Below are 27,630 nucleotides of genomic sequence, written 5' to 3' on the forward strand. Positions count from 1 at the left end.
CGGACTGCAGAGTGAAGGAAAAGCAGACAAGTGCTCAGCATATGTGGGAACTCCTTCAAGACTGTTGGAAAAGCATTCCAGGTGAAGCTGGTTGAGAGAATCCCTAGAGTGTGCAAAGCTGGCATCAAGGCAAAGGGTGGCTTTTTGAAGAATCTCAAATATATTTTGATTTGTTTAACACTTATTTGGTTACTACATGATTCCATATGTGTTATTTCATCATTTTGATGTCTTCACTATTATTCTACAATGTAGAAAATAGTAAATATAAAGAAAAACCCTTGAATGAGTAAGTGTTCTAAAACTTTTGACCGGTCGTGTATGTAGACGAGGTGATTCATTTAATCAAAGTTGTTAAGACACCAACTTATTGCATCTTTAAAAAAAAAGCTTTATGCTGCATTTCTAGAACAGTTTCAAATGTCATACAACATAGGGTCCTCTGGAAAGTAGCTGTAGGATATTATCATGGTCAGTCTGAGATACCTCCAGTCCAGTCAGAATTGCTCTTTCCTCCAACAAAAATGCTGCCATACAGTCTGTATCTCAATAGTCCACAGTACCCTCCTCATATCCCAACTCTCTTCTCCTCGTCTCCTTCATCTACACTGATCTGTAACTGGAATGGTTGAAAATCAACACCCCCCCGGACTGGAATATAGAGGATTGGTCAAAACAATATGGCAAAGTTCATCCTGTTTTCTCAAATCAGTGCAGATGGAGAGATGAGGAGAATGGATGGAGAGATGAGGAGAATGGATGGAGAGATGAGGAGAATGGATGGAGAGATGAGGAGAATGGATGGCGAGATGAGGAGAATGGCTGGAGAGATGAGGAGAATGGCTGGAGAGATGAGAGGAATGGATGGAGAGATGAGAGGAAGCCCATTTAGACCACTGTCGACTGGATCTTCTCGCTGCTTCAGTGTGTGGTCAGGTGGAGCAGACGTTTCCTCCTTCTACGATCCTCCTCAGCAGTGTGGCCAGACCTCCTTTAGAGATCTGTAATGGCGTCTTCTCCTCCTTGTTCTCTATGTAGATGCTGGCTCCGTTCTCCACCAGGAGTTTCGCTGCTTCCACACGCTCCTCATCACACGCCAGGTGGCTTGGGGAGACAGAAATATTTAGCATGGAGTATAAACAGTATAAAAAGTGTAGAAAATAGCTTCAACACACATCTAGAATACACCTTCAATACACACACACACACCAGTGCTTACAGTGCAGTGTTTCCCTCAGAGTCCTGTATGTTGGTTGAAGCGCTCTGTTGAAGCAGCAGCTGGATCAGACGGCAGTTGCCCTTGGTTGAGGCTCTGTGTAGGGGAGTAGACTCCAGCTTATCTGTGACATTAGGGTCCGCGCCACTCTCCAATAACAGGAGGGCGATCTGTGAAGAAGACAAACCATGTGCATTACCAACCAACATAACGTTACAGTTATTTTCTGCTTTAATAGCTGCATAACTATTGTAGCAAAGCCAGGGGAACACAGTTGGTTCTGACAGGGATTGAACTAGCAACATTCAATCCCAAGACAGACATACTAGCCATGTGCCAACTAACTAACGCACTTGAGGAAATCAGATCCAGTGTTGGTGTACCTCGTATCTGTCCTTGGAGGCAGCGTAGTGCAGAGGGGTGCAGCCGTTCTGGTTGACTGAGTTCAACTGGGCTCCTTTGTTAATCAGTGACTTCACTATCTCCTCTCTGCCTGCAGATGCTGCGATGTGGAGGGGAGTCCAGCTGGCCTGGGGATAAGGACAAGAGTCTCAGATGGACAGTAACTTCTTCTTCTAGGATAGTAATATAGTGATAGAGGGAGTAACTGAGCAGGCATGAACCACAGGCTCAGTGGTTAGAGTGTATCTCCTGTAACATACAGGTCCAGAGTCTCCAGATTGGCAGAGGCTGTAGAAATAGACTTGCATGTAGGGGAAACTACTACCAAAAGATACTTATAACCAACTCATCTACTCACCTGTGCTACTACACTTACAACATCAATTGAAGGCCAATTTAAGATCAAATTATTGCAATGCAACAACTCAATATAATTTTCCAATGTTGCAGACAATGACTTTGCAATATTTACATCATCTTGCAGGTTGACTTCCACCCCCAGATCCAGCAGGAATGCTACGATCTTGATGTGTCCTGCCGAGCATGCCCAGTGGAGAGCGGTCCTTTGGTCCTGGGAGATCGGAGGAATAAGGAAGGGGACATGTGGATGTATCAGCAAATACACACTACATGACCAAAAGTATGTGGACACCAGCTCGTCAAACATCTCATTCCAAAATCATAGTGCCAGCTTTACAGCTGGCACTATGCATTCGGACAGGTAGCGTTCTCCTGGCATCTGCCAAACCTAGATTCATCTGTCTGCCTGCCAGATGATGAAGCGTGATTCATCACTCCAGAGAACGCGTTTCCACTGCTCCAATGGCGGCGAGCTTTACACCACTCCAGCCGAGGTTTGGCATTGCGCATGGTGATCTTAGGCTTGTGTCTTGCTGATCGGCCATGTAAACCCATTTCATGAATTTTCCAACGAAAAGTTATCGTGCTGACGTTGCTTCCAGAGGCAGTTTGGAACTCGGTAATGAGTGTTGCAACCGAGGGATAGACAATTTTTACACGCTTCAGCGGTCCCATTCTGTGAACTTATGTGGCCTACCACTTTGCGGCTGAGCCGTTGTTGCTCCTAGAAGTTTCCACTTCACAATAACAGCACTTTCAGTTGACGGGGCCGCTCTAGCAGGGCAGAAATTTGACAAACTCACTTGTTGGAACGGTGGCATCCTATGACGGTGCCACGTTGAAAGTCACTGAGCTCTTCAGTTAGGCAATTAACGTTATATTGCAATTTTTTGTCTATGGAGATTGTATGACAGTGTGCTCGATTTTATACACCTGTCGGCAACAGGTGTGGCTTAAATAGCCGAATCCACTCATTTGAACTGGTGTCCACATACTTTTGTATATATAGTGTAGCAGCTAACTGACTGCTGCCTGAAGCAGCGAGCTAACGTTAACTGGTTATTCAATTCAAGTGATGATCATTTACCTGGTCCGTTTTGCAAGCGAGCGATTTATCCGTTAAAATGCATGCCTTTAATTTGTCAAATTCCCCAGTGAAGGCTAAATTACAGACCTCCACATTTGAAACAGTTTGCTCCATTACAAACGATAGCTAGCTCAACTCACTATGCGGCAAATTGAACTGAAATAAACAGCAACATGATTCAGGAAATTACCTAGATTCTATTTCCGGGTTAAGTGCGGTTAAATCAAGGTTTTAGAATAAAAGCCTCCAGCAGCATGGTGGGAATTTTGCTCCACTATTTGTGGAGGGACCGGAATAGCAGCGCTTTGGAAAATGTTTTAAAAATGATGGGAAAAGGGAAATCTTCCCTGTGGCTCAGTTGGTAGAGCATGGTGTGTGCAACGCCAGGGTTGTGGGTTCGATTCCCACGGGGGGCCAGTACAAAAAAAAAATGTATGTAATGTATGCATTCACTACTTACTGTAAGTCGCTCTGGATAAGAGTGTCTGCTAAATGACTAAAATGTCAAATGCAAATTGCAAAAAATGCAATTTGGGATTTTCAACACATTAATGTTTCCTATAAACAGAAGAAGTGATGCAGTCAGTCTCTCCTCAACTCTTAGCCAAGAGAGACTGGCATGCATAGCAATGAAAGTAAAGTTCATTGCAAAGGACTTTTATTTTGAAGAAACATTATCTATAACCAGCGGAAGTAATTACATCACTCGATCGTCCACATAAAAATTATGTTGAATCACACTAATTTTCATAAACATCGTGGTTTTGAAGTTGCATTCTGTGGTATTTGATATATCTCGCAAATGTAGAAATTGCCTGTCCATTTGACGAGGAAAGACAACGAAAACAACTCTACAGCTATGGCTGCAACAATTGTAAGTTTATCGACTAGCCAGCTAACTAGAATAAGCTAAACTCGTGTTCTTTATTGTAGCTACGTTTTTAGTTATTAGGTTATATATTTGTAAAGCTACCTAGTTACACAAACCCTAAATGCGGGACACTGTTCACAAAAGCCTGATACTGTGGGATTATCCCACCAATGCAGCTAACGAGATTGGACAGAGAAGGCGGGTTTGAATCAATGATTTATATATGACGTTACACCATTAGTTTGGACCAGCAACCCTGCCAGTTGTGATATTATATACTTTCTTTGTCCCTGAGAGGAAATTTGACTTGCCGCTGCTTCCACATAAATACGTAGAATCAATTGACACCCACACAAGTAAATAACTCCATGCCAGGCTGTAGGAAGGCCTACCGGCACTGGAGCTGCCACTAACCTACATCATGGTGTAGTGCCATCTACATTTCAGGAATTTAGCAGACGCTCTTATCCGGCGCAATTTACAGGTCCTCCATGGGAATTGAACCCGCAATCCTGGCGTTTCAAGAGCCATGCTCTACCAACTGAGCCACACAGGACCACCTACCTATAGACCTTCATCGTGGTGAACTGCCACCTACCTACAGGCCTTCATCATGGTGAACTGCCACCTACCTACAGGCCTTCATCATGGTGAACTGCCACCTACCTACAGGCCTTCATCATGGTGAACTGCCACCTACCTACAGGCCTTCATCGTGGTGAACTGCCACCTACCTACAGGCCTTCATCGTGGTGAACTGCCACCTACCTACAGGCCTTCATCATGGTGAACTGCCACCTACCTACAGGCCTTCATCATGGTGAACTGCCACCTACCTACAGGCCTTCATCATGGTGAACTGCCACCTACCTACAGGCCTTCATCGTGGTGAACTGCCACCTACCTACAGGCCTTCATCATGGTGAACTGCCACCTACCTACAGGCCTTCATCGTGGTGAACTGCCACCTACCTACAGGCCTTCATCATGGTGAACTGCCACCTACCTACAGGCCTTCATCATGGTGAGCTGCCACCTACCTACAGGCCTTCATCATGGTGAACTGCCACCTACCTACAGGCCTTCATCATGGTGAACTGCCACCTACCTACAGGCCTTCATCATGGTGAACTGCCACCTACCTACAGGCCTTCATCATGGTGAACTGCCACCTACCTACAGGCCTTCATCATGGTGAACTGCCACCTACCTATAGACCTTCATCATGGTGAACTGCCACCTACCTACAGGCCTTCATCATGGTGAACTGCCACCTACCTACAGGCCTTCATCATGGTGAGCTGCCACCTACCTACAGGCCTTCATCATGGTGAACTGCCACCTACCTACAGGCCTTCATCATGGTGAACTGCCACCTACCTACAGGCCTTCATCATGGTGAACTGCCACCTACCTACAGGCCTTCATCATGGTGAACTGCCACCTACCTACAGGCCTTCATCATGGTGAGCTGCCACCTACCTACAGGCCTTCATCATGGTGAACTGCCACCTACCTACAGGCCTTCATCATGGTGAACTGCCACCTACCTACAGGCCTTCATCATGGTGAACTGCCACCTACCTACAGGCCTTCATCATGGTGAACTGCCACCTACCTACAGGCCTTCATCATGGTGAGCTGCCACTCAGTGACATTCTTACAGTGCAAGCACACAACTACCTCTTGTGCCATAATTTGATCTGAGGAAGACTGCCCACCCCTGGGTTACAGGGAGACCAATCATTTCAGCTCAAAGGCCACATCGGGATTTCAAAATTTAGGGAGGCCCGCACAGATTTTTCTGGGGACCAATTTGTTTGTCAAAAGCAATGTACTGGTGAAAAAAAGGCCAGTTATTTTAAAACTGATATGTCCATTTATAATTTCTACAGGCTTTATAAACTGATATGTCCATTATAATTTCTACAGGCTTTATAAACTGATATGTCCATTATAATTTCTACAGGCTTTATAAACTGATATGTCCATTTATAATTTCTACAGGCTTTATAAACTGATATGTCCATTTATAATTTCTACAGGCTTTATAAACTGATATGTCCATTTATAATTTCTACAGGCTTTATAAACTGATATGTCCATTATAATTTCTACAGGCTTTATAAACTGATATGTCCATTATAATTTCTACAGGCTTTATAAACTGATAGGCCCATTATAATTTCTACAGGCTTAATATCTAGTTTTAGACATTCCCCTGCTGTTACCCATGGCTCTGTAACAGCAGGGTTGCTATGGTTTGACACAGATCCTATTTAATAAAATTTGTTCTAATATGTATTTCTATGGTCTGACTATTCCCCCTAAAAAATCAAATCTAAGGCATATATCTGTATTGACCAAGTTGTTAATGGCTGTCATTCAAAATCAATCACACCTCTTGTCCCTTCTCCAGGATTTCAGGACCCGCGTTGATGCGTCATGCAGGTATTCCGAGGAGTTCACCAACATATATTATGACTGCATGGACAAGAAAAGGAGGGTAGGTACTGATTCACCTGGGCTCTGTGTGAATGCATTGAACCACACTGGTACAAACACCTCCCTCGGGAACCCTACTTTGGAAAACACTTCTTTGTGAGCGTCTTGAAATATCTCAACTGTAGCTAGATAGCTAACTCCTTACTGTTGATCTTCACCCAGAACTTGATACGGCTCTACTTGGACAAAGCAACCCTGGTCTGGAATGGGAATGCTGTGTCAGGGCAGTCTGCTCTTGGGGACTTCTTTCAGTCGCTTCCCTCCAGCGAGTTCAGTGTCCAGACTCTTGACTGTCAGCCAGTGCACGGTGAGATTCTTTCCCTAAATTTTTATTGGGATTTCTTCAGTTACAATGTAAACATGAGATGTTATACATTCAAAAAACATGGGAACATGTTTTAAAGTAGAAATGACTCATATTAAGTATAAATAATCAGACAATAGAGAAACAGAATGTGATCTTGCATGATCAGGATGGTGAAACGAGGCCACCGCCACTCCTTATGTTCCCATACAGAACAGGCAACCCAGGGCCAGACCACGCTGTTGGTGGTGACAGCAGGACAGGTGAAGTTTGACGGACAAAAGCAGCGTTACTTCAATCAGAACTTTCTCCTCACAGCCCAGGCTTTTCCCACCAGTGACCAGCCTGTCTGGAAGATCGCCAGTGACTGTTTCCGCTTCCAGGACTGGAGTAGCTGAGGCCTACTTTTATCTGCTTTCAGGGTCGTACTCATTAGGGCACACAATGGCAACGGACTACAAAAAAAGCATTTTATTTTTTATTTAACCAACAGACAAGTCAGTTAAGAACATTCTTATTTACAAGGACAGCCTACACCGGCCAAACCCAGACAACGCTGGGCCAATTGTGCGCCGCCCTATGAGACTCCCAATCGGTTGTGATACAGCCTGGATTCAAACCAGCGTGTCTGTAGTGACTCCTCTAGCACTGACATGCAGTGCCTTAGACCACTGAGCCAGGGGGTCTGTAGTGACTCCTCTAGCACTGAGATGCAGTGCCTTAGACCACTGAGCCAGGGTCTGTAGTGACTCCTCTAGCACTGAGATGCAGTGTCTTAGACCACTGAGCCAGGATCTGTAGTGACTCCTCTAGCACTGAGATGCAGTGCCTTAGACCACTGAGCCAGGGGGTCTGTAGTGACTCCTCTAGCACTGAGATGCAGTGCCTTAGACCACTGAGCCAGGGTCTGTAGTGACTCCTCTAGCACTGAGATGCAGTGTCTTAGACCACTGAGCCAGGGTCTGTAGTGACTCCTCTAGCACTGAGATGCAGTGTCTTAGACCACTGAGCCAGGGGGTCTGTAGTGACTCCTCTAGCACTGAGATGCAGTGTCTTAGACCACTGAGCCAGGGGGTCTGTAGTGACTCCTCTAGCACTGAGATGCAGTGTCTTAGACCACTGAGCCAGGGTCTGTAGTGACTCCTCTAGCACTGAGATGCAGTGTCTTAGACCACTGAGCCAGGGTCTGTAGTGACTCCTCTAGCACTGAGATGCAGTGTCTTAGACCACTGAGCCAGGGGGTCTGTAGTGACTCCTCTAGCACTGAGATGCAGTGTCTTAGACCACTGAGCCAGGGTCTGTAGTGACTCCTCTAGCACTGAGATGCAGTGTCTTAGACCACTGAGCCAGGGTCTGTAGTGACTCCTCTAGCACTGAGATGCAGTTTCTTAGACCACTGAGCCAGGGGGTCTGTAGTGACTCCTCTAGCACTGAGATGCAGTGCCTTAGACCACTGAGCCAGGGTCTGTAGTGACTCCTCTAGCACTAAGATGCAGTGTCTTAGACCACTGAACCACTCGGAAGTCCAATAATCACACAATAGACAAGTTTCAGTCTGTTTGGTACCTAATGAGTACAACCCTGCTTTAAGATGGTGTTTTTTATGCCAGTATCTACCAGTCTTATAGTAGTTGGTAAATATGCCCTTTCTTTGAAGTTACACTGTGTATGTTAATGAAGGTACTGTGTACCTAAAGTCTTTTGTAATAAAATAAATACAACAAAGTAGTCAGAAATACAAAAATGTTTTATTTACCACCAAAGCATGTGACCCCTGGAATGAAAACTGTTTACGAAGACATGTCAATATCTTACTAGCCTCATAACATTACTTTCAGTATTCAGGTAATGAAACAAAATGCTATTTCCCATGTGGTAATTGTTCTAGTCAATTTAAATGTGCACTGAATTACAGTGGGATGTAAACCTGTGTTCCGATTCTAAGAGAGTGGGAGTAAAGTTATGGCAGCCTAATGAACCGCGTGTCCTCAGCCTAATGAACCGCGTGTCCTCGGTCAGCCTAATGAACCGCGTGTCCTCTGGGGTTCAGCCTAATGAACCGCGTGTCCTCGGGGTCAGCCTAATGAACCGCGTGTCCTCTGGGGTCAGCCTAATGAACCGCGTGTCCTCAGCCTAATGAACCGCGTGTCCTCTGGGGTTCAGCCTAATGAACCGCGTGTCCTCTGGGGTTCAGCCTAATGAACCGCGTGTCCTCTGGGGTTCAGCCTAATGAACCGCGTGTCCTCTGGGGTTCAGCCTAATGAACCGCGTGTCCTCTGGGGTTCAGCCTAATGAACCGCGTGTCCTCAGCCTAATGAACCGCGTGTCCTCTGGGGTTCAGCCTAATGAACCGCGTGTCCTCTGGGGTTCAGCCTAATGAACCGCGTGTCCTCAGCCTAATGAACCGCGTGTCCTCAGCCTAATGAACCGCGTGTCCTCAGCCTAATGAACCGCGTGTCCTCTGGGGTTCAGCCTAATGAACCGCGTGTCCTCAGCCTAATGAACCGCGTGTCCTCTGGGGTTCAGCCTAATGAACCGCGTGTCCTCTGGGGTTCAGCCTAATGAACCGCGTGTCCTCAGCCTAATGAACCGCGTGTCCTCTGGGGTTCAGCCTAATGAACCGCGTGTCCTCTGGGGTTCAGCCTAATGAACCGCGTGTCCTCTGGGGTTCAGCCTAATGAACCGCGTGTCCTCTGGAGTGAAGGTGGATACGGTTTAAACAATTCATAATCATCTGGAGATCAAACTAATACATTCGACCTGGGGGAAAACATGCCGAATAATATATTTATACCTTCCCTGAGTGACACATGCAAAACAAACCAAATATCATGTTTAATAGGGTAAGAATGTATTGAAAAGTAAAACGGACAAGCATTGAGATTTGAACAATTCAGTTTATCAAAATATGACTTGGCTCTTCTCAATGGATGGATGTAACATTCTTCATAAATAACCAGCCACTGGGAAGTGAGAGCTCTGCAAGGCACAGTAATGTCACTACTGCCATCTTACCACTAGAGGGCAGCAGAACTATATCATTGACCAAATCGATGAGCAACAACGTATTTACAGAACACAGAGAGAGCATACACAGAGAAAGAATACACAGATATTCCAAAATACATTGTTACAAAACGGGTACAAACAGCTTAGTTTGGAATGGTAGGTAGACGCTGACTGTTGGAATGGTTCCATTTCCTCAATGTTCCGTTTGTTGGTGAAAGTTGAGGACTTTCTACAGTTAGGACTCATCAGTGTCTTTTCCTAATGACAACGATGCAGGGCAGAACTGGACGCGCTCAAACTGGTTAATAGGGGTATTCTTTCCACCCACGCCCACCAGCCTGGGTACCTAACGGCTTCCACGCCCACCAGCCTGGGTACCTAACGGCTTCCACGCCCACCAGCCTGGGTACCTAACGGCTTCCACGCCCACCAGCCTGGGTACCTAACGGCTTCCACGCCCACCAGCCTGGGTACCTAACGGCTTCAACGCCCACCAGCCTGGGTACCTAACGGCTTCCACGCCCACCAGCCTGGGTACCTAACGGCTTCCACGCCCACCAGCCTGGGTACCTAACGGCTTCCACGCCCACCAGCCTGGGTACCTAACGGCTTCCACGCCCACTAGCCTGGGTACCTAACGGCTTCCACGCCCACCAGCCTGGGTACCTAACGGCTTCCACGCCCACCAGCCTGGGTACCTAACGGCTTCTCTATTGAACAACACTACAGCTGCATCCCAAATTACACTCTATTCACTTTGTAGGTAACTACTTTTGAACAGGGCACATAGGGCTCTGGTCAGAAGTAGTGGACTATATAGGGAATAGGATGCCACAAGATAACACGTCAGCTGAAGCAGAAACGTGACTGGCACCGACTGAGACTACATAAACTAACAGCGGAATGTTGGTGACTTTGGCTCAGGTCAGGGGTCGCCAACCCTACTACTGAACTCCAGCCCTGCTCAAACTAACACCAAATTCAACTAATTGGCTGCTTGTAACCAAGACCATGATTAGCGGAATCAAATCTGTTAGAGCAGGTTCTGAGCGAAAGCCTGCACACCCTTCATCTCTCAAGGTCTGCACCCCAAGTAGAACCCTATTCCCTACATAGGGCTCTGGTCAAAAGTAGTGCACTATTGGCATTAGGTGAAGTTGTAGGTCATTACATTACGGCCTCCCATACATCCTCTCTATGTGCTGGAGGTAGTGGTTCTTTAACTCTTTCCTCTTCAGCTTGAAGGCATCAGTCACCATGCCTGTCTCAGGGCTCTGTGCTGAGCTGGACCTTCACTGGGATCTCAAACCTCTGGAGTTAAACTAGAGGAGGGAGAAGGAAGGAAGGAGCGAGAGAAAGGTCATTACAATCTGAGACATAGCCATGCTTCCATTAACTTGTCCATAGATTTTTGTCTACATTTAGAAAGTTTGTATAGAAATTTTACTAAACAATGTGTTTCAATGATCCTGTTAGGCAAATTTGCATTCATAAAGCGGCGACAGCCTGCATAAGGCCCAACAGTGGCGGTGCCATAATACCCATAAAACCTAGCGGTCAAACAGGGAAAGATGATTGGAATCTGTGTGTAGCTGGAAAGGTAGGATGACTGACAATAGTGAAGGTGAACAGGTCATGGATTAGGTGACAGGAATGGAGGAGACCGAGGCAGGAATTCCTTTAACCACATATTTACTGGGTAGTTTGTCTGTGCTGCATAACAAAGGAAACAGAATAACATGTATCCAATCAAATTCATAATCACAAAAGTCAAATCATAACATTCATTGTCATTATTAACCTAATGAGGTAATTCAGCAATTCAGTTCAATAGGAATTCAATATGAAGCAGAATGGAGTTATTTAGGATCATAAGTATTCATCATAACCATGAGAATGAATCTATCAGTTATCAATTATTCAATCTATAATCTCAATCAATTTGATATCAGAATTGATCAATTCAGCAAATAATAATAATTTCATATTTCATCCTTCCAGGTTAGTCTTCATATGTACATGTCATTTCATTACATTTTAACCATATATCAATGGCATAATTGGCCTGTGATGATCTGTAGGGCCATGAACATCGTCCATGACATAACACAACACTGATCATATAGTTCTGCTCACTGCAGTGGTTAGAGGTCAGAAGTTAGAATGGATCAGAAGCACCCGTATAGGCTGAGAGACTTGAGATAGCTGGAGTTAGAAGTTGCTAGTAAGCACAGATCTAAGATCACCTCACCCTCTGCCAATGTAAACATCTACCATTAGGGGCTGAGAGGTAAAACTGATCTCAGAGGCTCGGGCTCACCTGTTAGTCATTTAGCAGACAATCTTCTCCTCCTATTTGAATAGAGGAAGTGCGCTTCCTTGTTTATTTTAGGTCAGCTAGAGCTGGGTGAAGATAATGTGTTGCAAAGAGAGGTAGTTTTATGTAAACCGTGAAGACATTTAGAAGACATGGAGCTTCATGTGAACTGAGCGCAACAATAGGCATAAGTAGCACTGTGACCGGTGTGTGTGGGGCACTGTGACGGGTGTGTGTGGGGCACTGGGACGGGGTGTGTGCGGCGGCACTGGGACGGGGGTGTGTGCGGCGGCACTGGGACGGGGGGTGTGCGGCGGCACTGGGACCGGGGTGTGTGCGGCGGCACTGGGACGGGGGTGTGTGCGGCGGCACTGGGACGGGGGTGTGTGCGGCGGCACTGGGACGGGGGTGTGTGCGGCGGCACTGGGACGGGGTGTGTGCGGCGGCACTGGGACGGGGGTGTGTGCGGCGGCACTGGGACGGGGGTGTGTGTGGCACTGGGACGGGGGTGTGTGTGGCACTGGGACGGGGGTGTGTGGGGCACTGGGACGGGGGTGTGTGGGGCACTGTGACAGGGTGTGTGGGGCACTGTGACGGGCGAGTGTGGGGCACTGTGACGGGGCGCGTGTGGGGCACTGTGACGGGGGCGCGTGTGGGGCACTGTGACGGGGGCGCGTGTGGGGCACTGTGACGGGGGCGCGTGTGGGGCACTGTGACGGGGGGGGTGTGGCACTGTGACGGGGGTGTGTGGCACTGTGATGGGCGTGTGTGGCATTATTTCTGCATTCTAGTGATAGAACTAGAAAACTGACATTTCCGACTTGCTAACTGGTTGAAGTTATACACGGGCTGCGTTCAACCAGATAGCAAGTCGGACATTTCAGAGTTTCCTAGTTCCGATTAGTTCCGAACCTGAGAGGAAATGAGGAGAGGAGCCTTATCGATGCCAAGGATCCAGAGACAAGTAGGGGCTCACTTTAGGCTGATGCCGTCTGGTTCCAGTCCACTCAATCCAAACAGAGTAGGCCTAATGTTGGAACAGAAAATAAAAGGTATTAATATGTGAAGAAAAAGGGTTCGTGAAAACAGGGAGAGCAGGGATGGTCAGGTTGGATATCAGGGATGGTCAGGTTGGATATCAGGGATGGTCAGGTTGGATATCAGGGATGGTCAGGTTGGATATCAGGGATGGTCAGGTTGGATATCAGGGATGGTCAGGTTGGATAGCAGGGATGGTCAGGTTGGATAGCAGGGATGGTCAGGTTGGATATGTCAAAATAACAAGAGGTCTAGAACAGGTAGACAAGAGAATCCTAACCTAATGATCTTATTGATAGATCTAACCTGACCATCCCTGATATCCAACCTGACCATCCCTGATATCCAACCTGACCATCTCTGATATCCAACCTGACCATCCCTGATATCTATCCCTGATATCCAACCTGACCATCCCTGATATTCAACCTGACCATCCCTGATATCCAACCTGACCATCCCTGATATCCAACCTGACCATCCCTGATATCTATCCCTGATATCCAACCTGACCATCCCTGATATCAACCTGACCATCCCTGATATTCAACCTGACCATCCCTGATATCCAACCTGATCATCCCTGATATCCAACCTGATCATCCCTGATATCCAACCTGACCATCCCTGATATCCAACCTGATCATCCCTGATATCCAACCTGACCATCCCTGATATCCAACCTGATCATCCCTGATATCCAACCTGATCATCCCTGATATCTATCCCTGATCCCAGGTTGGATAGCAGGGATGGTCAGGTTGGATATCACGGATGGTCAGGTTGGATATCAGGGATGATCAGGTTGGATATCACGGATGGTCAGGTTGGATATCAGGGATGGTCAGGTTGGATATCAGGGATGGTCAGGTTGGATATCAGGGATGGTCAGGTTGGATATCAGGGATGGTCAGGTTGGATATCAGGGATGGTCAGGTTGGATATCAGGGATGGTCAGGTTGGATATCAGGGATAGATATCAGGGATGGTCAGGTTGGATATCAGGGATGATCAGGTTGGATATCAGGGATGGTCAGGTTGGATATCAGGGATGATTAGGTTGGATATCAGGGATGGTCAGGTTGGATATCAGGGATGGTCAGGTTGGATATCAGGGATGGTCAGGTTGGATATCAGGGATGGTCAGGTTGGATATCAGGGATGGTCAGGTTGGATATCAGGGATGATCAGGTTGGATATCAGGGATGGTCAGGTTGGATATCAGGGATGGTCAGGTTGGATAGCAGGGATGGTCAGGTTGGATAGCAGGGATGGTCAGGTTGGATATCACGGATGGTCAGGTTGGATATCAGGGATGATCAGGTTGGATATCAGGGATGGTCAGGTTGGATATCAGGGATGGTCAGGTTGGATAGCAGGGATGGTCAGGTTGGATAGCAGGGATGGTCAGGTTGGATATCAGGGATAGATATCAGGGATGATCAGGTTGGATATCAGGGATGGTCAGGTTGGATATCAGGGATGGTCAGGTTGGATATCAGGGATGGTCAGGTTGGATATCAGGGATGATCAGGTTGGATATCAGGGATGGTCAGGTTGGATATCAGGGATGGTCAGGTTGGATATCAGGGATGGTCAGGTTGGATATCAGGGATGGTCAGGTTGGATATCAGGGATAGATATCAGGGATGATCAGGTTGGATATCAGGGATGATCAGGTTGGATATCAGGGATGGTCAGGTTGGATATCAGCGATGGTCAGGTTGGATATCAGGGATGATCAGGTTGGATATCAGGGATGGTCAGGTTGGATATCAGGGATGATCAGGTTGGATATCAGGGATGGTCAGGTTAGATCTATCAATAAGATCATTAGGTTAGGATTCTCTTGTCTACCTGTTCTAGACCTCTTGTTATTTTGACAAGAGGGTAGTTGACTAGTACAGTATGTCAGGAGGCTCCATTAAAAAGGGAATGGACTCCCAATCAAAATCCTATTCTCCCTAACCTGGGGCGGCAGGTAGCCTAGTGGTTAGAGCGTAGTGGTTCGTTCTTAACTGACTTGCTTAGTTAAATAAAGGTACAATTAAATTAAAAACCCTTACCCAACCCCTTACTCTAACCCTGCAACTAACTTCTAACCCTAAATTATAACTTTTTACAAGTGAGAACCGGCAAAAACCGGCATTCTCCTGGCATCCGCCAAACCCAGATTCGTCCATCGGACTGAATCGTGATTCATCACTCCAGAAAATTCATTTCCACTGCTCCAGAGTCCAAAGGCGGCGAGCTTTACGCCACTCCAGCCAACACTTGGCAAAGTGCATGGTGATCTTAGGCTTGTGTGCGGCTGTTCGGCCATGGAAACCTATTTCTTGAAGCTCCCAACGAACAGTTCTTGTGCTGATGTTGCTTCCAGAGGCAGTTTGGAACTCGGTAGTGAGTGTTGAAACCGAGGACAGACAATTGTTACGCACTACGCGCTTCAGCACTCCACAGTCCCGTTCTGTGAGCTTGGGTGGCCTACCACTTCACGGCTGAGCCATTGTTGTTCCTAGACATTTCCACAGAGCAGCTCTAGCAGGGCAAAAATTTGACAAACTGACTTGTTGGAAAGGCGGCATCCTCTGACGGTGCCACGTTGAAAGTCACTGAGCTCTTCAGTAAGGCTATTCTACTGCCAATGTTTGTCTATGGAGATCGCATGGCTGTGCACTTGATTTTATAAAACTGTCAGCAACGGATGTGGCTGAAATAGCTGAATCTATTCATTTAAAATGTCAATGATCTGCATACGGATTACGCTTTTATTAAGATTACAGTAGCCAGCTAGCAAATAATACCCTGTTTACATGGCAAGCTCGAAACATCCTTATCTTCAGCCGCCAAGCCCGGTCAGTCGATCCCTCTTGCCAGAACGAATTGACCGACAGTTACCTTTTGTGATCTCTGCCAGTAAGGGAACCCGGAAACAATACATCATCTGATTCCATATTCCTGGGCCAATGAGCTGGCAAAGCAGGATTCTTACTTCCTGCTTGGTGCTTCTAGGTTCTTTTTTAAAGGGGTTGTATTATTGAATTGATATAATTTTAGGTTATTAAATTACTTGGATTTTCAGTGGTATACCGTTGGTTGCATGAATAAAAAGCGAGGTAATGTCAAACACATTCATTGTATCGTGTATGTTACGAGAGCTGTGGACAACTTTGTATCCAAAGTAAGTTTCTGCAGCAAACAACTCAATGGGTATTCATTCACAGACATTTTCAGGGGTGATAGTAAGGCGGTATGGTCCAGTACGGCGTTCCACCAAAATAAATAGTGGGGGTACAGTGTAACGGCAAAACAATTAATACTACATGCCCCAAAAGCTATAGTCTATTACACAATGATTTAACATTACTGCATGTCAGCTGCATAAAAATGTGCTTATTGGCTGGAAACTGGGTGGTATAAGACCCAAATTGCATTGTGGTTTGAGTAGAACACTACATTTTGTCAAGATGAGTGGCCGAGACCGAGGCGTGTGTGGACAACCATGGAGGCCTAATGACAATCCCACAATGCCATTACAATACACCAGGTGTTTTAGAACTGCTGTCTCTTTCTATTCATCAAATTGCGGGTGCATACACCTTCTCCCTTCTGCAAACACTGTTGGGGTTTGGATGCTGGAATTATTTTCTGAGTGAACTAATGTGCACAAGTAGCCTACAGGACCGCCTTTGTTAAGTGATTGTTTGACAAGCAGATGAAAACATCATGACCGGTTGTGTTTCTGCCACATTAAAATGCATAGGCGGTGTGTCCATAAGGCTAGGGGAAGCTAAGCTTTCCCTAAAGTAAACGGAATTAAATTGGCAAAATGATATAGCCTAATTAGCTGACTCCTAAAATAGTCTACTACAGCAGAAAGCATGATTTGGCCACAGAGGATCATTAGCTTGTTAAAAAGAAGCGGTGGATTGTTTTGAATCGCATAGCCTACATTCAGAAGGGCCCACAATTCTTGTTCTGTGGGTTTTATGGCGGACTACAACCCAAAAAGGTGTATTGCCGCCACCAACTGGACGGGTGTATTGCCCCCCCATTAAAAAAAATAAAAAAATCCATAGTAATAGTGAAACTAACTTAATCCACCCTAAAAAAAAAAGAGTACATTGCCAAAACAAACAAAACTCCCACTTCTTCCTTCGTTTAATTCTCCATATCCCCCTTCTCAGGCTCTAGGACCTGAGAGGTTGGTACGGCTTGTTCCAATATTCCATGTAACTCCTTCGCTGAGAACTCTTTCAGTCCGAGGAACCGCTCCGCCGCATCCACTATGATTTCTATCTTCCTGGACCTTCCCTCCACCTTGGCAGTGCCATTAATTACCACAGCTATAAAGGCCACAAAGTCCACCTTAACCTTTAAATGTCAGGATCCTGCTGGTGAAAGGAAACACCTGCAGCCTGCAGTGAAGGTCTATCCACCACCATAGACTCTTCTGGTGCGCCATTCAAACTCTCAACCTTTTTCCCAGCTGCAGCATATGAAATGCTCTGTACAACCCTGACTTTGGACACCTCATTCTCTTTCACCGTTGTGGGGCGTTAGAAAGACGTGGCTTCATGGTTCCCACCACCATTTCAACATGTCACATATTCATCACTTTTATAACATATATGATCTTTTCCACAACTTGGACATCTCTGCTTCTCCCTTCTGCAAACACTTGCTACATGACCAAAATCTTTACAATGATCCCACTGCGTTGGTCTTGGGATAAATGCTCTGACTCTGTAGTTTATATACCCCAACTGCACTGGAGTAGGGAGAGACTCCATATCAAAAACCAAAAGAATAGATAGACTCTTCACTTTTTAAACCATTCACCCGACGTGCTTCAAATCACTCCAGGAATATTTTTCATCTCTTGAAAATCGAATTCCCACGAGACGCCAGATAATCCCCTTGAGGGGTGCCCTGTTCCGAAGACACACACACAACACTTCAAACTTATCAAATAGGTTAAGACACAGCGCACGTTCCTTCTGATCCTCAGAAGCACAAAAAATATAAACAAGCCCTCCTCTCGTGATCCTCACAGCATTCACTTTACCCAGCATTCTGCACCAGTTTGGATAACTAAAATGGTTTATTCAGGGTTGGTACTCTGCTCAGCTGCTCATTAACAAACAGTACACCTATTAGATACGAAGGGTCATTCTCATCACTGTACACTACTTTGCTCCGTTTTCCATTATTTAGGGCAATACTCCAATTCTCCTTGATTATACCGCTATTGTATTCAGAGTCCACTTCATCATGCGCTTCTGCCATCTAACCCCACAATCTGTGCAGAGCTGCAAAAACATTTTGCAACAGACCAAAAGATTTGCAACAGTCTGCAACTAATGAATACACCCCAAGTTCTCTCATCCGAACAATATTATTGAAAAACGAATAAGTGGTAGACAGCAAGACAGAGGATACCATCCAGTGGATCTTTTGGATACTAGCAGACAGCACCCTATTCAACTACATGATAAACCAATACATTACACTACCATAATAAACCAATACACATTTGAGAGATCGTAAGGGTGAATGTCTGTTAGTTGGTGCATGGGAAAGGCTCTCGTACCCCTTGTCTGGCTTTGTCTTCACTGTACTGGGAGGCCACTTCACTGAAGCGAACCCCGGACTTCAGTTTCTCCATCGCCTCCATGCATTTAACATGTTTCTCACACAGGATATGTCTGAGCTGGGCAATACATTAAAACAACATAGTTAGCTGTCTATGCTCAAATGAGACGTTAGCTAGAATGTGTGGCATTGCATAGACTCGCTACCTGCCTTAACAGAAGTGCCTCCTTTTATCGTCTTCTCTTCCTTTTTTCTTTGTCTCCTCCACCTGAATGATAACGTTCAACATAATAACATGACTAACATGGAGATAGCTACCTAGCTGCTAGCTAACTGCACACAGGCTGTGTTGTAAAGTTAGCTAGCTAGTTAGCATGTTTCTCAATCCAACATGCCTAGTCGATTTAGTGAAGAATAAAGTAACCTTTGCCTCCCTTGCCACCAAGGTGGCATTCTTGAAAATACCCTTTACATAAAATGAATGGACAACTGGAAATATAACTTCCAGATAGCCATCTACTACAAGACACGCTTTGTCGTGCTGTTTCTGCTTTATCATAAATGTGCGCTTAACTGCGCGGAAGTAAACGAGAAATTGCGCATGCATCATCCAGTTTAGATGTTTTGAACAATACTAATTTCCTATACGCACCGTTTAATATTACATCGTTTTCCCATGCATATTGATTTTAAAAGGCTATTTATGATGTGTGCTCACCGGGTTTCCTTGGGGTAAATTACAATGTTATTAAGCTTCACTGGAAAAGTTTCTAAACACAACAGCATTTTCGACCAATAAAAACCCCTGTTATTTCTCCGGTGGGCTGAGCCAGACGGTTACTATGGGAATCAGACTAAACACAAGGTTCAAGGTGACTTTTGTTTTTGTTGTGCGAGATTTTCTCTGATACAAGTACTTGTACTTCACACCAAGACATGGAATGTAACTTTTTTTAAATCTCATTAATTGAGATGGCTGATAACTAATGAACATTTTAGTAACGATAATGGAATTGTACAAGAAGATTCTGTGTCTGGGAAGAGGTGGAGCAGCAGAAGTATTCCTGATGAAACACGCGGAGTCTAAGAAACTGCATGCAGTGAAAAGAATACAAGCAGACGACTCTCGCAAAACAAAGACCAAAGACGCCATCCTACAAGAAGCTGAAATCATCAGGAAGCTGAATCACCCTCACATAGTGACCTGCAGCGAGGCTGTCTTTGACTCAAATGATGGATACATCTATATAGTCATGGACTACTGTGATGGAGGGACACTGGATGACAAAGTCAAGGAGAGAAAGACAGGGGACTATTTCCCAGAGTGGATGATAATGGAGTGGTTTGTACAGGTTACCATGGCAGTCAGCTACATTCACTCAGCTAGAATCCTCCACCGGGACATCAAAACCTCCAATGTGCTTCTAACTAAGAGAGGCGTGGTAAAGGTGGGGGACTTTGGGATATCCAAGATAATGACCAACACAGTGGATATGGCTCGTACCTGTGTTGGTACCCCCAGCTACCTGAGTCCAGAGCAGTGTCAGGATGTCCCATACAGTTCTAAGTCTGATGTCTGGGCACTGGGATGCTTGCTGTATGAGATCTGTGCTCTCAGACCGCCGTTCGCTGCCTCCAACCTGCTCAGTCTGCTCTATAAGATCATCAGAGGAGAGTACAGCCCTGTTCCCCAGACCTACTCAGACAGCATCACCTCTCTGGTCCAGATACTGCTCTGTCCGGTGCCTGAGGACAGACCTAGTGCTGGAACCATACTGGACACGACCTATGTACGGGAACATCTCAGGGAGTTTGTCAAGCACAGGGAGATAGAGTTAGCAGTGTATGATAATGTAGACTTGAGATCCATACCCCTCTCTAGTCGGGTCTGTGAGTCTGTGAGAACACCTGGCTCTGTGAGTTCACCTGCAGATAAGACCATGGCCGTGACTGCAGAATGGAAGGAGGACAGCAGCAGTGACAGTAACTCTGGTACTCTGATTACATGCTTAACTCTTGCATTGTTTAGGCCCTATTGTGTTTGTATGCTGTCTTTGGTGCTTGTGTGACACTCTCTCTCTCTCTCTCTCTCTCTCTCTCTCTCTCTCTCTCTCTCTCTCTCTCTCTCTCTCTCTCTCTCTCTCTCAGGACCACTTCCACTCACACCTTCCTATACAGGGGAGGAGGGGGACAGTACAGAGCCCTGTCCCAGTGATAATGAGGAGGTAGAGGGTGATGTGGACAGCGTAGGTCAGTCTGACTACTCTGAGGACTTTGATGGCGACAACAGCTTGTCTTCCATAGAGGAACACAGAGAGGACGAGGCAACCTCTACACCTGTTAACCCTGTCACAGAGGATGTCTCTATGGAAGATAATGGTACATCTGATAGAGACAATTAGGCCTAATAAACAATGTGTTGGTCACTCAAAAGTTGTGTGCTAGATCCTCATAGATAATCCACTATAATCCATTATAAAGGGTTACAGTTCAGTACTTTAATCAACCATTCACGTCTGTGTACAGTGACCCCTGAAGCGGAGGACCCTAGTGAGTACCCTGATGACTTTGAGGAGGAGGAAGACGAGGATGTGATGATGGTGGGCCACTATGCTGGCGCTGCTCTGGAGCTCCCTGCAGAGGGTGATGGGGAGGAGTTTCAGCTGAGGGACGCAGGGGGCGTGGCTGTCACGCTGAAGACTCTGAGAGACACCTATATCATGGGTAAGTGTGTGTGTGTGAGTGTGTATGTGTTTGTGTGTGCCTGCCTGTGTTGTTGAGTGTCTATGTGTGTCATTGCAGAGGTCATCGGCCCCTCTCTCTACGAGCAGATCAGCGAACGGTCTCAGCCCTGAAGACCAGCAGCCACACTTTAAACACACGCTGGGGACCTGACCACCTGGAAAACTGCAATCTCATATTCACTCTCAACCAAGAGGGTAAACTCAAAACATTTAAATGGTGGAACCAACCTCCAAACCTGGACTTGATGCACCATGACTTTACCTGTAGGCCTACAATGCCGCAAGTTTATGTTGGGGAATGATTTGTCATCCATCATGGTTCCTAACATTGTAAACAGAAGAGGGTGCTATCAGGCTTTTCATTGAAACTGTGGAGGGGAAAATACCCTGAGTTACTGTGGCAGTTCACAGCCCAAACTGATTTGAGGTTTCACGACACCGGTAGCAAGTTCAAAGATTAGAGGAGATACCACCTTGAAGTGTGAACATCTGTGGGAACACCCTCCTTCAAAATACCTTGAAGTGAAGTAAGCAGAAATCTGAAGGGGTTTTTATTTGTTCCCTCCCGGAAGCAGTGGAACTGTAGAAGGTGCTTGAAAAATAAAGAAAATGGATTCACTTATGATGTCAAGTAGAAACTTTCCTTATTTATCTATTTAATTACTTCCATGTAAATGCATTTCTATGTTGTCTCAAAATGTTTTACTTCATGTACTACTGAAGAAGAAATCCCATAAATTTTTACTGAAATGTTTGGCAATATGCTAAACTCAGCAAAAAAAGAAACACCCCTTTTTCAGGACTCTGTCTTTCAAAGATAATTTGTACAAATCCAAATAACTTCACAGATCTTTATTGTAAAGGGTTTAAACACTGTTTCCCATACTTGTTCAATGAACCATAAACAATTAATGAACATGCACCTGTGGAACGGTCGTTAGACACTCAGAGACGGTAGGCAATTAAGGTCACAGTTATGAGACCTTTCTACTGACTCTGAAAAACACCAAATGAAAGTTGCCCAGGGTCCCTGCTCATCTGTGTGAACGTGCCTTAGGTATGCTGCAAGGAGGCATGAGGACTGCAGATGTGGCCAGGGCAATAAATTGCAATGTCCGTACTGTGAGACACCTAAGACAGCGCTACAGGCAGACAGGTGTGGTGGCTAATTTCTGCATTACCAAATGAGGAGAAACAAACTTCACACACCAGTCAGAGTTATACTTATACTACATCTTTAATAATAAGAGCTTTGCAATAGCACTTGACTTTCAATGATGCGCCATCTCTAATGAACCATTGAAAGTGACAACACAAAAGTACAAAGATCTTTTATAGCCAAGATACACCCCTCTCAACCTACATGATGAACAACAGATACATAGAATGGTCACAAGGTTAAGATTTGTATGAAAGATATCTATAAAACATAGCAGACAGCAACTGCTGTGTCAACAGTTTTCATTGTATAGACCAGTGTCTGGTCCTCCTACTCCAAACTGGAACCATCTCTCCCTGGTACGGTATAGAACAGAACCATTAGCTCATGTTCTCTGGAATGCTCTTCAGGCTTTATTACCTAAAGACATCGTAAATCTCCTCTGTCAGTGCTATCTCATAGAGGCCCATCCTCAGTAGAACACACACACAATAGTTAAGAATACTCTATTCTGTCGAATAAAACAACCATTATAACATAATCTTGCAATTTTCCACGACACAGGACGGACAGCTGATCGTCCTCACAGTGGCAGACCATGTGTAACAACACCTGCACAGGATCGGTACATCACACCTGCGGGACACGTACAGGATGGCAACAACAACTGCCTGAGTTACACCAGGAACGCACAATCCCTCCATCAGTGCTCAGACTGTCCACAATAAGCTGAGAGAGGCTGGACTGAGGGCTTGCAGGCCTGTTGTAAGGCAGGTCCTCACCAGACATCACCAGCAACAATGTCGCCTATGGGCACAAACCCACCATCGCTGGACCAGACAGGACTGGCAAAAAGTGCTCTTCACTGACGAGTCGTGGTTTTGTCTCACCAGAGGTGATGGTCGGATTCGCGTTTATCGTCGAAGGAATGAGCGTTACACCGAGGCCTGTACTCTGGAGCGGGATCAATTTGGAGGTGGAGGGTCCGTCATGGTCTGGGGCGGTATGTCACAGCATCATCGGACTGAGCTTGTTGTCATTGCAGGCAATCTCAACGCTGTGCGTTACAGGGGAGACATCCTCCTCCCTCATGTGGTACCCTTCCTGCAGGCTCATCCTGACATGACCCTCCAGCATGACAATGCCACCAGCCATACTGCTCGTTCTGTGTGTGATTTCCTGCAAGACAGGAATGTCAGTATTCTGCCATGGCCAGCGAACAGCCCGGATCTCAATCCCATTGAGCACGTCTGGGGCCTGTTGGATCGGAGGGTGAGGGCTAGGGCCATTCCCCCCAGAAATGTCCGGGAACTTGCAGGTGCCTTGGTGGAAGAGTGGGGTAACATCTCACAGCAAGAACTGGCAAATCTGGTGCAGTCCATGAGGAGGAGCTGCACTGCATTACTTAATGCAGCTGATGGCCACACCAGATACTAACTGTTCCTTTTGATTTTGATCCCCCCCTTTGTTCAGGAACACATTATTCCATTTCTGTTAGTCACATGTCTGTGAATCTTGTTATGTTCATACAAATATTTACCCATGTTAAGTTTGCTGAAAATAAACACAGTTGACAGAGAGAGGATGTTTCTTTTTATGCAGAGTTTATGATAGAGGAATCTTTATCAGCACATTCGTCTGGTCTGTCATTGTTCTGCTGAGTTTGAAACAACCAGCAGAGATGTAGGTAAGGTAATGCCTGTTAGACACCCTAATCTATTTGTGTTCCATAGCATGGGTCGCGGGGTTGCAGAAATTGTTTCAGAGGATAGCTGCACGTCCCAAATGGCACTGTATTCACTATATAGTGCACTACCTATGGGCCCTGGTCAAAAGTAGTGCACTATATAGGGAATAGGGTTTAATTTGGGACGTAGCGTTGTTTCAGAGTATGAGATGTTATCTCTGCTGTCTCATGATTTCCTGTCATAACCCAGAAATGTTTTCCTTTGCATCATATTCTCATCGAGATCCATTCACACATCTCCATGATGAGAGGACATTCAGCAACACTTGGAGGACAATGGAATTAAATGAAAAAAGCGTGTTTATTGCTAAACATAGGCCGAAACACGCTGGTTCTTTCACCTTCATCAGGTTTTTCTTTGAAGCCAAAACATGCTGGTTCTACGTTTAGCAATAAAGCTGTTTTTTATTCAATTCCATTGTCCTCTGTGTTGCTGAATCTCCTCGCTCCTTCGGTTTGCTCCTCAATTCTTGCACCTTGGTTGGAAAGCGAGGCGACAGCAGTGATCCCTTCCCTTTGCACATCTCCATGAGGACAAACACCCGCCCAGACACAAACATCTTGCACTTAATAATAATGATCAACATTTCATACAGCGGGAGGGAACAACATTCTGTCCTGCCCTCTACTGGCCAGAGAGGAAATTAGCTTTCCAACTGTTGGAAGTTATGCAATGGATTGCGCTACATTTGGTTAAAAGTCAGCCTGCGACCATTTTAGAAAATCCCCTAAAAGCACACAGTAATAAGCCCCTCCCATGTGGTTGAATCAGGAGTTTCATGTCTGTCTTCACACCTCATAGGCTTTATTTAGCTCAGCTGTGACCAACTGGAGCTAAACAATTAGTATCACTTGTTCCTCCTACGTACACACACATATAGATGACATAGGTCACCAGTAAGGGCTGAAAGATCTGGATGAGTCCCAAATGGCATCCTATTCCCTATATAGTGCACTACTTTTGACCAGGAGCCATAGCTCTCTGGTCTAAATCTGTATAGGGAATAGGGTGCCATTTGGGACTCAACCAGATCTTTCAGACCTTACTGGTGACCTGTGACCTATGTCTTCTGTCTCAGCTTGCTCATCATTGCATTATGGAAAGTTGGAAAAACCGGTGGGCAGAGGTGTAAAAAGTACCCAGTTGTCATACTTGAGTAAAACTAAAGATTTCTTAATAGAATATTACTCACATAACAGTGACGCAGTAAAATACTACTTGAGTAAAAGTTTTAAAGTATTTTTTTCAGTATACTTAAGTATCAAACGTAAAAGTATAAATAATTTCAAATTCCTTATATTAAGCAAACTAGACGGCACTATTTTCTTGTTTTTGTTATTTACGGATAGCCAGAGTCACACTCGAACACTCAGACATCATTTACAAACAAAGCATTTGTGTTTAGTGAGCCCACCACATCAGAGGCAGTAGAGATGACTGGGGATGTTCTCTGTTTAGTGAGTCCACCAGATCAGAGGCCGTAGAGATGACTGGGGATGTTCTCTGTTTAGTGAGTCCACCAGATCAGAGGCAGTAGAGATGACTGGGGATGTTCTCTGTTTAGTGAGTCCACCAGATCAGAGGCCGTAGAGATGACTGGGGATGTTCTGTGTTTATTGAGTCCACCAGATCAGAGGCAGTAGAGATGACTGGGGATGTTCTCTGCGAGATGACTGGGGATGTTCTCTGTTTAGTGAGTCCACCAGATCAGAGGCTGTAGAGATGACTGGGGATGTTCTCTGTTTAGTGAGTCCACCAGATCAGAGGCAGTAGAGATGACTGGGGATGTTCTCTGTTTAGTGAGTCCACCAGATCAGAGGCAGTAGAGATGACTGGGGATGTTCTCTGTTTAGTGAGTCCACCAGATCAGAGGCAGTAGAGATGACTGGGGATGTTTTCTGTTTAGTGAGCCCACCAGATCAGAGGCAGTAGAGATGACTGGGGATGTTCTCTGTTTAGTGAGTCCACCAGATCAGAGGCCGTAGAGATGACTGGGGATGTTCTGTGTTTATTGAGTCCACCAGATCAGAGGCAGTAGAGATGACTGGGGATGTTCTCTGCGAGATGACTGGGGATGTTCTCTGTTTAGTGAGTCCACCAGATCAGAGGCCGTAGAGATGACTGGGGATGTTCTCTGTTTAGTGAGTCCACCAGATCAGAGGCAGTAGAGATGACTGGGGATGTTCTCTGTTTAGTGAGTCCACCAGATCAGAGGCAGTAGAGATGACTGGGGATGTTCTCTGTTTAGTGAGTCCACCAGATCAGAGGCAGTAGAGATGACTGGGGATGTTCTCTGTTTAGTGAGCCCACCAGATCAGAGGCAGTAGAGATGTTGCATGAATTGGACCATTTATCTGTCCTGCTAATCATTCAAAATGTAATGAGTATTTTTGGGTGTCAAGGAAAATGTATGGAGTAAAAAGTACATTCTTTTCATTAGGAATGTAGTGAAGTAAAATAAAAAGTTGTCAACAATATAAAAAGTAAAGTTACCCCAATAAACTACTTAAGTAGTACTTTCCACCACTGCCGGTGGTAGGTGGGGGAGAGGATGGTATTTCCAGGTAACATTTTGATCTCCTACGTATTTTGAATAATGAGATATTTTAACAATGTATTGATCTAAGAAGTGAACACAGCAGCTCCCTCTATTGTTTGGGAATTTCACACACTTTGATGTGATATTATCCATCCCCGTCCTATAGTTCTATCTTCTCTATCAGTGGATATATCTCATGGTGAGGTCTGTGTGATAAACACAATTACGTGATGGTTCAACAAATACATGGGTTGTGAGCGGAAATGTCTTGCAGGACTCATATCATCACACCATCTGTCCTCTTTGAAGTTTCCCGCAGACACACACACACACACACACACACACACACACACACACACACACACACACACACACACACACACACACACACACACACACACACACACACACACACACACACACACACACACACACACACACACACACACACACACACCTGCAAGCATAGTGGAAAAGTGCTGTATTAGAGACGAGATAGAGAGGATGAGATATGGACTGCCTGTAGTGCATAGCTGTCGAGTCAGGAGAACTAGGAATGGCTTCCTATCATCACACAATCTCACATCAGAAATATCCCCCTCAACCCATATTCTGTACCTTGCCACTCATCTCTCTGCCCACACACTGATGGTGTGCAGACATATGTAAAGAAAAAAAACACCTTCTGACTGTTGACTGGAACTTAAGGCACCTTTCAGATTCCAACCACTTTTAG

General features: G+C 45.6%; 3 protein-coding genes, 1 long non-coding RNA gene and 1 other non-coding gene across 18 annotated transcripts; 3 read left to right on the top strand and 2 right to left on the bottom strand.

Moving 5' to 3' along the window:
- Positions 1–294: 294 nt before the first annotated feature.
- LOC106612161 (26S proteasome non-ATPase regulatory subunit 10) lies at positions 295–3,274 on the bottom strand. 3 transcript variants are annotated; one of them, XM_014213096.2, is made up of 5 exons: positions 3,066–3,274; positions 2,091–2,189; positions 1,600–1,746; positions 1,210–1,386; positions 295–1,104 (listed from the first exon to the last, which is right to left on the bottom strand). In XM_014213096.2, the coding sequence occupies exons 1-4, from the start codon at positions 3,177–3,179 to the stop codon at positions 1,216–1,218; spliced, it is 531 nt and encodes a 176-aa protein (XP_014068571.1). In that variant the 5' UTR covers positions 3,180–3,274; the 3' UTR covers positions 295–1,104; positions 1,210–1,215. The 3 variants fall into 3 exon arrangements, with proteins under 3 accessions (XP_014068571.1, XP_014068568.1, XP_014068569.1); XM_014213093.2 differs by having other exon boundaries at positions 1,220–1,386; positions 3,066–3,273; XM_014213094.2 differs by lacking the exon at positions 2,091–2,189 and having other exon boundaries at positions 1,220–1,386; positions 3,066–3,271.
- Positions 3,275–3,722: 448 nt separating this feature from the next.
- LOC106612158 (NTF2-related export protein 2) lies at positions 3,723–7,412 on the top strand. 2 transcript variants are annotated; one of them, XM_014213089.2, is made up of 4 exons: positions 3,723–3,939; positions 6,356–6,442; positions 6,604–6,748; positions 6,959–7,409. In XM_014213089.2, the coding sequence occupies exons 1-4, from the start codon at positions 3,925–3,927 to the stop codon at positions 7,141–7,143; spliced, it is 432 nt and encodes a 143-aa protein (XP_014068564.1). In that variant the 5' UTR covers positions 3,723–3,924; the 3' UTR covers positions 7,144–7,409. The 2 variants fall into 2 exon arrangements, with proteins under 2 accessions (XP_014068564.1, XP_014068565.1); XM_014213090.2 differs by lacking the exon at positions 3,723–3,939 and adding an exon at positions 3,966–5,572 and having other exon boundaries at positions 6,959–7,412.
- Positions 7,413–9,574: 2,162 nt separating this feature from the next.
- Positions 9,575–19,544, bottom strand: LOC106612159 (uncharacterized). 11 transcript variants are annotated; one of them, XR_006771077.1, is made up of 6 exons: positions 18,911–19,339; positions 18,703–18,822; positions 12,984–13,098; positions 12,075–12,157; positions 11,369–11,467; positions 9,575–11,076 (listed from the first exon to the last, which is right to left on the bottom strand). It is a non-coding gene; the product is annotated as an uncharacterized protein (transcript). The 11 variants fall into 11 exon arrangements; XR_001330237.2 differs by adding an exon at positions 19,423–19,544 and having other exon boundaries at positions 9,575–12,157; positions 18,911–18,972; XR_001330238.2 differs by adding an exon at positions 19,357–19,421 and having other exon boundaries at positions 9,575–12,157; positions 18,911–18,972.
- Positions 13,243–14,163, top strand: LOC123744673 (uncharacterized). Its single transcript, XR_006771078.1, has 3 exons — positions 13,243–13,311; positions 13,848–14,067; positions 14,125–14,163. It is a non-coding gene; the product is annotated as an uncharacterized lncRNA (long non-coding RNA).
- Positions 19,545–19,553: 9 nt separating the features above from the next.
- LOC106612157 (serine/threonine-protein kinase Nek4-like) lies at positions 19,554–22,079 on the top strand. The gene is made up of 4 exons (XM_014213088.2): positions 19,554–20,696; positions 20,853–21,083; positions 21,231–21,428; positions 21,507–22,079. The coding sequence occupies exons 1-4, from the start codon at positions 19,691–19,693 to the stop codon at positions 21,557–21,559; spliced, it is 1,488 nt and encodes a 495-aa protein (XP_014068563.2). The 5' UTR covers positions 19,554–19,690; the 3' UTR covers positions 21,560–22,079.
- Positions 22,080–27,630: the final 5,551 nt, after the last annotated feature.

The sequence above is a fragment of the Salmo salar genome, chromosome ssa09 (assembly GCF_905237065.1).
Source record: "Salmo salar chromosome ssa09, Ssal_v3.1, whole genome shotgun sequence".
NCBI lineage: Eukaryota > Metazoa > Chordata > Actinopteri > Salmoniformes > Salmonidae > Salmo > Salmo salar.

Excerpts from the sequence above, each read along its gene's own strand:
- LOC106612157 (XM_014213088.2), top strand. The coding sequence starts at position 19,691 with ATGAACATTTTAGTAACGATAATGGAATTGTACAAGAAGATTCTGTGT. Across the intron at positions 20,697-20,852 it reads CAGCAGTGACAGTAACTCTG|GACCACTTCCACTCACACCT; the intron begins GTACTCTGATTA and ends TCTCTCTCTCAG. Across the intron at positions 21,429-21,506 it reads GAGAGACACCTATATCATGG|AGGTCATCGGCCCCTCTCTC; the intron begins GTAAGTGTGTGT and ends GTGTCATTGCAG.
- LOC106612158 (XM_014213089.2), top strand. Across the intron at positions 6,443-6,603 it reads GCATGGACAAGAAAAGGAGG|AACTTGATACGGCTCTACTT; the intron begins GTAGGTACTGAT and ends ATCTTCACCCAG. Across the intron at positions 6,749-6,958 it reads TGACTGTCAGCCAGTGCACG|AACAGGCAACCCAGGGCCAG; the intron begins GTGAGATTCTTT and ends GTTCCCATACAG.
- LOC106612161 (XM_014213093.2), bottom strand. The coding sequence starts at position 3,179 with ATGGAGCAAACTGTTTCAAATGTGGAGGTCTGTAATTTAGCCTTCACT. Across the intron at positions 2,190-3,065 it reads TCGCTTGCAAAACGGACCAG|GACCAAAGGACCGCTCTCCA; the intron begins GTAAATGATCAT and ends CCGATCTCCCAG. Across the intron at positions 1,387-1,599 it reads CCTCCAAGGACAGATACGAG|ATCGCCCTCCTGTTATTGGA; the intron begins GTACACCAACAC and ends TCTTCTTCACAG.